Source organism: Tursiops truncatus, chromosome 3, assembly GCF_011762595.2.
Source record: "Tursiops truncatus isolate mTurTru1 chromosome 3, mTurTru1.mat.Y, whole genome shotgun sequence".
NCBI classification, from domain to species: domain Eukaryota; kingdom Metazoa; phylum Chordata; class Mammalia; order Artiodactyla; family Delphinidae; genus Tursiops; species Tursiops truncatus.
In genome coordinates this window covers 158,053,240-158,062,136 of record NC_047036.1, presented here as the reverse complement: position 1 = coordinate 158,062,136, position 8,897 = coordinate 158,053,240, and the positions used below count along the sequence as shown (strand labels likewise).

General features: G+C 51.2%; 1 protein-coding gene across 3 annotated transcripts; it reads right to left on the bottom strand.

The window, feature by feature from the left end:
• Positions 1-39: 39 nt before the first annotated feature.
• On the bottom strand, positions 40-8,636 carry HSH2D (hematopoietic SH2 domain containing). 3 transcript variants are annotated; one of them, XM_073802985.1, is made up of 7 exons: positions 8,493-8,614; positions 7,114-7,211; positions 6,464-6,611; positions 4,643-4,732; positions 3,472-3,637; positions 2,806-2,940; positions 40-688 (listed from the first exon to the last, which is right to left on the bottom strand). In XM_073802985.1, the coding sequence occupies exons 3-7, from the start codon at positions 6,586-6,588 to the stop codon at positions 164-166; spliced, it is 1,041 nt and encodes a 346-aa protein (XP_073659086.1). In that variant the 5' UTR covers positions 6,589-6,611; positions 7,114-7,211; positions 8,493-8,614; the 3' UTR covers positions 40-163. The 3 variants fall into 3 exon arrangements, with proteins under 3 accessions (XP_073659086.1, XP_004328994.2, XP_019806760.1); XM_004328946.4 differs by lacking the exon at positions 7,114-7,211 and having other exon boundaries at positions 8,493-8,636; XM_019951201.3 differs by lacking the exons at positions 7,114-7,211; positions 8,493-8,614 and having other exon boundaries at positions 4,681-4,732; positions 6,464-6,551.
• Between the last annotated feature and the right edge of the window lie 261 nt (positions 8,637-8,897).

Sequence of the window (8,897 nt, the reverse complement as noted above, 5' to 3'; positions counted from 1 at the left end):
TATTAAAATGACCAGGTCGCCTTACTGGCAATCGCAGGATCAGACCCAAGCAATGTCTTTATTACATTCCTCAGGTCCCTGAGGGCTAGTGGGTCATGGCAGAGAGCAAAAGGTCCAGGTGTGAACGGCCCCCGGCAGAGAGGGTCCCAGAGCCGGGGCGAACCTAGCAGTACCCAGGGGCGAAGGGTGGCGGTGAGCGGTACTCTTCGGGGAGACAGTCCTGTGGTTCTTGCGAGCCCCTTGGCTCCGGTTTGGACACGTGTGAGGACAGGGCCCTCACGACTGCCTGGTGCCAGTCCCTGACCCTCGAGGTTGTCTCGCTCCAGCTGGCTGACCTTGAGGCTTTCCTGGAGGGCTCATCTCTGTTTCTTGGAGCTTGGGGGTCTGTGAAGACATTATTTTTCCAGGCTGAGTCCCCTGCTCCAGCTCCAGAGCCATGGGTCACCACCAACGGCTTGGCGTCCCAGAGCGATGAGCTCGCAGCCACCAGCTGGGATTTCAGCTCCTGCTGGACCTTCTTGCCCGTCCGGGGGAGTATCTTGAGATTCCTCCAGATTTTCTGGCGGGCCTCCTCAAGAGGAGATTTCGGGGGGCAGGAGGAAGTAGCTTTCTCCGTGGATGCCCCGTCCGGCTCTGCCAATGGCTTCCCTTCTTTTCGCCGATGGAGCAGGACTGGGTTTGTGAAGGCCTGAAACCGAGAGCAGGTGAGACCTGGGGCTACCCCGCCTACCACAGCTCTGAATCTGCCCCAGAAACTGGGATCTGGGTTCCACCCAGATGTCCTGGGGCCAAGAAAGTCCCAAAGAGAACCCCCAAGCCTGATCCCACGACCCACCCTTCCTGTCTCAGTAAAGGGCTTCACTGTCTCCCTCGGTGGTTGGCAAACTTTTTCTGTAAGGGGTCAGAGAGGAAATGTTTTCAGCTTTGCAGGTCAGTCTATGTTTCATCACTCACCTCTGCTGTTGTAGGGCCAAAGCAGCCAGAGATCATACGTCAGTGAGCGAGCGTGCCTGTGTTCCTCTAATACTTTATGGACACGGAAATGTGGGTTTCATCTGACTTTCAAGGGTCATGAAATACGATTTTTCTTTTGATTTCTTTCAGCCATTCAAAAACATAAAAGTCATGCTTAGCTCATGGGCCATACAGAAGGAGGCAGTGGGCCAGATGCGGCCCTTGGGCAGTAGTTTGCCAACACCTGATCTACCAGGTTGTTCAGGCCCCAAACTTGGGTGTCATTTGTGGCAGATGCTGTCCATGCCCCATCCACATCCCTTTGTCTTGAGCATTTTGGTGCCTCCAGCTCCACTCCCAAGTGCCAGCAGTGGGGACTCTGCCTTGGGGACTTCTTTGGCCACTTTGCAGACCAGAGGTACCAGAGAATTAAAACCTCCCAGAGACAGCGCTTGACTAATGACTGATGGAAGGGAAGATCAGTACCGTAGCTCCTCGTCCTAAGGTGGGATAACTGACGTGCGTGCTCCACAGAGTCCACAGGGGTAACCCCCTCACTACAGCAGCCTCCTTTGGTGGCCCTCTCTCTCCTGACCCACTTTCCTGCTCCCCTCATGGTACCTCCTGGGATCACTTCCCAAATAATGGATGACTGGGGGACTCAAACCGTGACACTGTCCCTCTTCCCCTCACCCTCCACCTCCAAGCCATCAGCAAGATCCACCTTTAGGGCTCCCTTTCTAGTTTCTCCCACGTGGATACTTTCCCTGCCTCCTTCCCACCCCCAGACAGCCCCTTCTGCAGCCAGCAGCCACAGGGAACACCATCAGTCCCACCATGCTCAAGCTCTCTCATGGCTCCCCAGCACACCTGGAATAGATCCCAGCACCTCACCCTGGCCCCAAGACCCTGCATGAATGACCCCTGCCGACTCTGGCCCCTCACCTCCCAACAATCTCCCTTTTGCTCACTCCACTCTGTCCACACATTGGCTATTGTGGTTCTTCTGTTTTTCACCCTGAGCCTCAGGACATTTGCATGTGCTGTTTCCTCTGTTTGGAATGCCCTCCCTGCATCTCTGTGTGTGGTTGGCTCCTCTTCATCCTGAATGTCCCAGCTCTATGCCACCTACTCCAGGAAGCCTTCCCTGACTGTTCCCCCACCCTCACCTGCAAACCCACTGATGTGCCAGGGCCTCTCTGAGGGACAGGAGAAGCAGTGGTGAACAAGTCAGATTCCCAGGCCTCCCAAAGCTCACAGTCTGATGGGAGAGGCAGGCAGGAAACATGAAAACTCATAAATAAACAAGACTTTTCAAATTTTACAGACTGCTCTGCTGCAAATGAACAGGGTGATGTGATGGAGAAGGCAGAGGGGCTACTTTAGGTCTGCTGACTGGGGAGAGTGATACTTGAAGAAGAAGTGATGAAAGAAGCCAGGCATGGGAAATCTGGGGGCAGAGCACACAGCACATGCAAAGGCCCTGAGGTTAGCTTGATGTGTCAGAACAGCAGAAGGGTTGGCAGAGGGGCTGAAGTTGGGCTGGTGATGGGTAGCAGGACCTGAGATCATAGTTGGGATTTTAATCTTAGTGCCTTGGGAAACCACTGAAAAGTTTTTTGTTTGTTTTTGGGGTTTTTTTTGCCACACCCCACGTGGCATTGGAAGTACAGAGTCTTGACCACTGGACGGCCAGGGAAGTCTCCCTGAAAAGTTTTAAGCTTGGAGCTACGGGATCTAATCTTCATTCTAGAACATCTCCTCTGGCAGCTGTTGGCCACCTCTGCTCCTGCATCCCCCTGCCCCACCTCCCACCTTCCAGATTGAAGGTGCCAGTTTTCTGTCACATACCTCTTCAAGTGGGTCCATGGGACAAGAGGAGGGATTCTGGTATTTGCTGAGGCCAAGAGCAGAGCTGGTGGCTTCCTCAGCCAATGCATCAGAGAAAAGGAAGAGATCCTTATAATCCGCATTTGCTGGATCCTTCTGCGGGGCAGAGGGGACATGCAGCTTAGTCCCAAGGAGGGTACAGGGATGGGGCTGTGGTCCCAGATCCTGGAAATGGGGGCTCCGAGGTTGCCCCATCCACAAACCTTGTAAGGAAGAATGCCCCTCCCACAGCAGCTACTGAGGGCTAGGCCCTGCCCTCTGGGCCTTATAAGGAATATGCCACACTCACAGCCCCTTCTGAGGGCCTAGGCCACGCCCATCAATCCTTATAAGGAGATATGCCCCTCCCACAGCAGCTTGTGAGGACTGGGCCCCACCCACTGAGTCTTATAAGGAAATATGCTATTCCTGTAGATCAGCCAAGGTTATACCTGGCACATGAATTCCTGTAAAAAAAATCAGCCTGTGGGCCAGGGAACAAGGACCAGGAGGGGCGGGGCCACAAGAGAAACGGGGACCGCAAGAATGACAGAATCACAAGAGGCTGAGGGGGCTGAGGGAGCAAAAGAGTCTGGGGGGCTTGGCCCTTGGGAGAGCGCTATGGCCCTTGGGGGTCCCAACCCTCACCTGCTGGCTGGGCTGCGTCAGCAGATCCCCGTGTGGCCGTAACGGCTGCTGCTGATGGAAGGTGACCAAGGCAACTAGAGAGGCATGGGCTCTCTCCTCCCCAGGGATGATGAAGCTCCCATCATCCAAAAGTTTCACCATGAAGTGGCGGCAGCAGTTCTGAGCTCTGCGGAGACACTGCCATCTCATTCCCCATCATTCTGTCCCCACCCCCCAGCCCTTGACCTGGCAGCATCATGGCTACAGCCCATCTGCCTAGATTCCCTTGTAGGCTCCTCCACTCACTAGCCATGTGACACTTGGCAGGTGACTGCACTGTGCCTCAGTTTCCCCCTTTATCACATGGGGCTACTAAGGCTGACGTCAGGACTTCTTGTGAAGATAGAACAAGCTACTGCAGGTAAAAGCTTAACTCCGTGCCTGGCAAGGGGTAAATGATCAATAGAAATGACAACAATGAAAACTGGTACAGGTACTGAATAAATGCTCCATTATTAATGAACGGATGCATTTATTAATGGACCACTACGTGCTTACTACGTCTCATTTAATCCTCCCATCATGACTCTGAATTAATTTTAGCATTCTTATGTTCGAGATGAGGACTTTGAGGGAGGAACAGAAAGGATGAGTAACTTGTCCAAGATCACACAGCGTCTTAAGTGGCACAGCCAAGCCTTGGACTGCGTGACTAAAAGCCTAAGCTTTTCCCTCTATGGGTAACTCTGTAATAGGTCCATTTAAAAAATTCCTTTGGCCTGGAATCCTTTTGAAAAGTAGTTTGCGCTGCTGAATCCTCTAACTGAGATGCTAGATCAGGCATCGAGAAATTAAGGAGCTGGGCTGCCCTGGTTTCCCCTAACATGTCCCCCTGAGTGAAGTCAGGGAGGTGACATTTAAATGGTAGGGGAGAGAGGGGTAGTAAGGGGAAATGCAGCTGCCACTCTTGAGTCCTCAGCAGTTCCTGTTCTCAGACACACAGTCTCAGTTACTGCCAGGCCCAAGTCTGTTGGTTACAGCCAGACCTGCAACTGCCTACTCTTCAGTTAGATCTGGCCAGACCCTCGCACTGGTTGCTCACTGAGAAGTTGTTGTATGAAGCACCACTTGCTCCTCCAAGGAAGCCCCAGAGCCCTCCTGTCCCTGCCCTGGCCCCTAGCCCCGGCCTTACTTGTAAGAGAGCGTGTAGCCCACGTGGCTGTGACTGACCCTGATGAGGAAGGATCCCAGTGGCTGTGACTCCAGCAAGTTCTCGGCATCCCTGGAAGGGCAAATACAGGAGAGAGATGGCTAAGCATACTGGCCAGATGTCCGGTATACCAGTCATCCCTGTACTGGTGCCCCTGAGTCAGAGAGGCCTGTACTTTTCTGTTTTCAAACAAACAGCCTAAAACCCCTTCTTTTCTTGGTTATTTCAGAGCTTGGGATATTCAGGGACAGGGGTGTTCTCCCAGAGTTGGCAGGAAGCCTCTGATGACCTTGACCATCTCTCAGAGCCCCTGCTTGCCTTCCCAATGCCTGGAAGGCACCCCCCAGAGGCACCTTTGGGTAGATCGAGGTGTCACAGGTAATAAAGCAGGAGCTGCTCTTAGATGCATTTGATTTTAAAATCCAGCACTGCTTTTCATTAGCTGTGTGACCCCTGGTGAGGGTCAGTCCCTTTGTGACCTTCAGCTTCCTTAAGGTGAAAGTAAACTCTTACTCTCAGGGCCCACTTGAGGACAGATGACGTGCATGCAGCGTGAGTGTGGGAACTGCCAGCTGGTAAGAACCCACAAAAATGCTCACTACAGTAACTCCCCTACATATGAACCTTCAAGATGCGAACTTTCAAAGATGCGAATGTATTATAAACCTCTTACAGTACACTACTGTTGGGCTGGCCAAAAAGTTCGTTCAGGTTTTCCATAGGAGCGTATGAAAAACCCGAACGTACTTTTTGGTCAACTCAATACATAGCCAATTGTGTTAGCTGGGTACCTAGGCTAACTTTGTTGGACTTAGGAACAAATTGGACTTCCGAACACGCTATCAGAATGGAACTCATTCGTATGTAGGGGACTTAGTGTATTATTGTTACTCTTATCCCGGGTTCACAAAGAGTAATGTGGCCTTCTAGGAGACAGAATGGGGATTTTGGACCCGAGCTGTCTAATACAGAGGCCACTGGCCACGTGTGGCTGCTGAGCCCTTGAAATATGACTGGTGGGAATTGAGATGTGATTTTAGCATATAATACGTGCTGGATTTTGAGGACCTAGTGCCGATTACATGTTGAAATGAGAATATCTTGGATATACTGGGTTAAATAAAAAATATGATAAAAATTAATTCCACCTGTTTCTTTTCACTCTTTTAACAAAACTACTAAAAAGATTTAAAATTGTAATGTGTGGCTCACATTGTATTTCTTTTGGTGCACCCCAGAACTGAGAAACCATGTCCAGTTCCTCCTCTCTGTGGCTTTCACAGTTTCCTCAACTTCCTGCATGCAGAATGTGGCAATAAATGTTCTATTCGCCATTTATTTAGAGCCAGCCCCTAGGGGTGACTAGGTGGATTTGTTCATGTCCTCAGAGCTCAGTCTGATGTAGGAAGTGCATGTTGGTTATATCCCTGATGGACTGAGAGCAGCTGTTTGGGGCACTGTGTTAAGAAAGATTCTGAGGCTGCATTCTGCCATCATTGACTGGTGAGGTTGCATCCCCACCTGAATGAGGTGGGGGGCAGGGGCCTGTCAGGTCCCTGGCAGTACTGGTCTGGTGGCCACTTGTATAGAGAAAGCTGAGGACCCGTAACTTGTTCAAGGTCACATAGTGAGTCCATGGAGGAGGCAGGATTCAAGTCTGGGACTCCAGAGCTCTTTTCACCCACCCTCTTAACACACTTAGCTGAGCTAAGCCCAGAATTCTGCAGTAAAAACCTGCCTAGAGTCGGGGAAGACAAGGGAAGAGGGTGAAGGGCAGGGTGGAAGGTGTGGGTGTGTACTTACTCTCTTGAGATGGCACCATGGAACCACTCAGGGACCCCTCCACAGGTCAGCTGGTCCACCTGAGTCTGCACGAACCAGTCCAGTCTTGGAGGCAGTGGTGGGGGCAGCTTTCTGGCCTCTGTCATGGCTTCCAGGGGTGAGGGGTGACCTGGGAATGGGAGGGAGGAAAGAGAGTCAAGCCTGGGCCACCTCGCACCTTTGCTCTATCCATGCAGCTCATGGTGTTTCCTCCTATAAGAAGTCCTCCAGGCTGGACAGAACAACAGGATTGAAGTCGGCTTGAGTTTCTTGAGCACCTACTATGTGCTGGCACTTTATGCACATTCATTCATCGACTTGTCCCAAACCGCACCCCCCCAAGGATTTTTCCTTTTCCTTTTATTCTTATTATGTCATTACTACAAGTATTAGAAAGTCCCTTTTAAAAATATATGTATTTAAGAACTGAGTTTATTTAAATATTAAGTAACTATCACTGTCCTGGGAGGGACGTGGAGATGGCAAAATGATAAGTGAATGAATGAAACAGCAGGTACACAGTGGGTGCCATAAAAGGTTGCCATGGTTTCATTAAACACTACAGAGATGTGGCCCCAAACAGTTGCTTCTGTCACCATCGTCACCATAAGTGGTGGCTACCGATGGCACACCTATAACTTGTCAGGTGCATGGTTAATTCACACTCATTCTCAGCAGTTTTAAGCTCAGGTACCACAGGACTTCGTGAGCCAAGACAGAGAAAACAGAGCTGGAAAACAGAAAGAAAACAGCAGCGATTTGCAAAACAGTATTAAGTCAGTGAAAAACCAGCAAAAGCGTTGTGCCCTGCTGGGTTGTCTACACATGACCCCTCACTTTTACCCTTAATTCTGTCCCCAAACTGAAGCTCGCCCCTTCTCCTCCCACCCACTGGTCTAACTTTTCAATATCTCAGAACGTCTTTGTTACCAAGCTGTTTCCACAGGGAGGGGATGTATTTATCAACCCAGTCAATATTGACTTTCTCCTGCCAGAAGACAGACACCAAGCACACCCTCTGGGGAACGACCCAAAGGAATTCTGCAGCAAGTGAAATTAAATAGATCCATTAAAAAATGTTAAATGAAGCAGCGTGACAAATCAGTTGAGCCCAATCAGAGCCAGGCAACCTGGGTTCAAACCCCAGCTCCCTCAATTAGCTGCTGTGTGACCTTGAGCAAGTCACTTAACCTCTCTGTGCCTGAATTTTCATCTGCAATTTGGGGCTAATGATGGTAATTACCTGAGAGGATACAGTTGGCACAGCAGTAAGCACTGTATGTATATAATGAACATTCATGAATCCAGTAGTGACCTAGCATGAGGTAATGTTTACAAGCTTGTTCTTTTTTTCTACCAGGAAGAACTCTTGCTTATCCTTCAAGGGTCAGCAAAAATATCCCCCCTCCAGGCAGCTTTCTTGCCTCTTCTCTAAGACAAAGCCCTGGGCATCCCTCTCTGTCCCTCACCTTCCCCACCATTCTGGTCTAGCCTTGCCTCATGGAGCTGGAGTGTCTCTGTCTGGCTCTGTCTTCCCCATATTAGGAGCTCTTGAGGACTGGGTCCAGGGCTAGGTTCTTTTGGATTTTTCTGAGTCCCCAGCATCACCTGGCACTGGGTGGGCACAGAGGAGGGTGCAGGGCTGTTGGCTGACGAATGAAGTCATACTGTTTTAAGCTTCTGACCCTGGCATTGAGGCCTCCCTCACCCCTTCATCCCCACATCCTTACTCTACCCAAAACTGATCAAGCTGTCTCTCCTCTCCATGTCTTTGCCCATGCTGTGCCCCTGCCAAGAATGTTCTTTCCCTAATTCCAGCTCTATTTTCCAATGGTCACCTACCAGTGCCCCCAGAAAATTCCTCCTGCCTCTCTGGACCCCACCAGCCCTGTCCCTCCTTCTGGCCCAGCCTGGCCCCCATGTGCTATCTTCTCAAGGGTGGAGATGAGGCTCAGGGTCTAGGGGCCCCGGTCTCACTCAGCATGGGGTGGGTACAGAAATAGGCACGTACCTGGGAGAACCCTGTGGGGGGGCCAGAGGCCCTCACTCTGGCTGTGCCCCGGCACCTGCAGGAGCCTAGGTTTCTGTTCAGGGACTGCACGTCAGCGGGGTGGGGCGTTGCCCCAAGTGGTTCCTGTTTCCTTAAGTAGGTGAGCCCTGGGCGGGGACTAGGACACCGCTGTCCCTCCCTGCCCCCCGCCCGGTCTGCAGTCTGATGGAGCTGCTGAGCTGCATGCAGGTGGATAGACACCCTTGCTCCATCCAGACCTCAACAAGCCTTTATTGAGCACCTACTGTGTGCCAGATCCTCAGGGAACAAAAGAGGTGACCCCAAGACAGGCATAGGTCCTGCCCTCCCAGCATCGATAACCTGGTGAGAAACGAAGAGAAGTGAGAAATGATTAATGTCATTGTT

What these genes read in the sequence shown, in the direction of transcription:
- HSH2D (XM_004328946.4), bottom strand. Translation starts at nt 6,588, where the DNA reads ATGACAGAGGCCAGAAAGCTGCCCCCACCACTGCCTCCAAGACTGGAC. An exon ending in GGCTACACGCTCTCTTACAA is followed by an intron (nt 3,638 to 4,642) that starts GTAAGGCCGGGG and finishes GTGTCTCCGCAG; the next exon opens with AGCTCAGAACTGCTGCCGCC. An exon ending in CCATGGACCCACTTGAAGAG is followed by an intron (nt 689 to 2,805) that starts GTATGTGACAGA and finishes TCTCGGTTTCAG; the next exon opens with GCCTTCACAAACCCAGTCCT.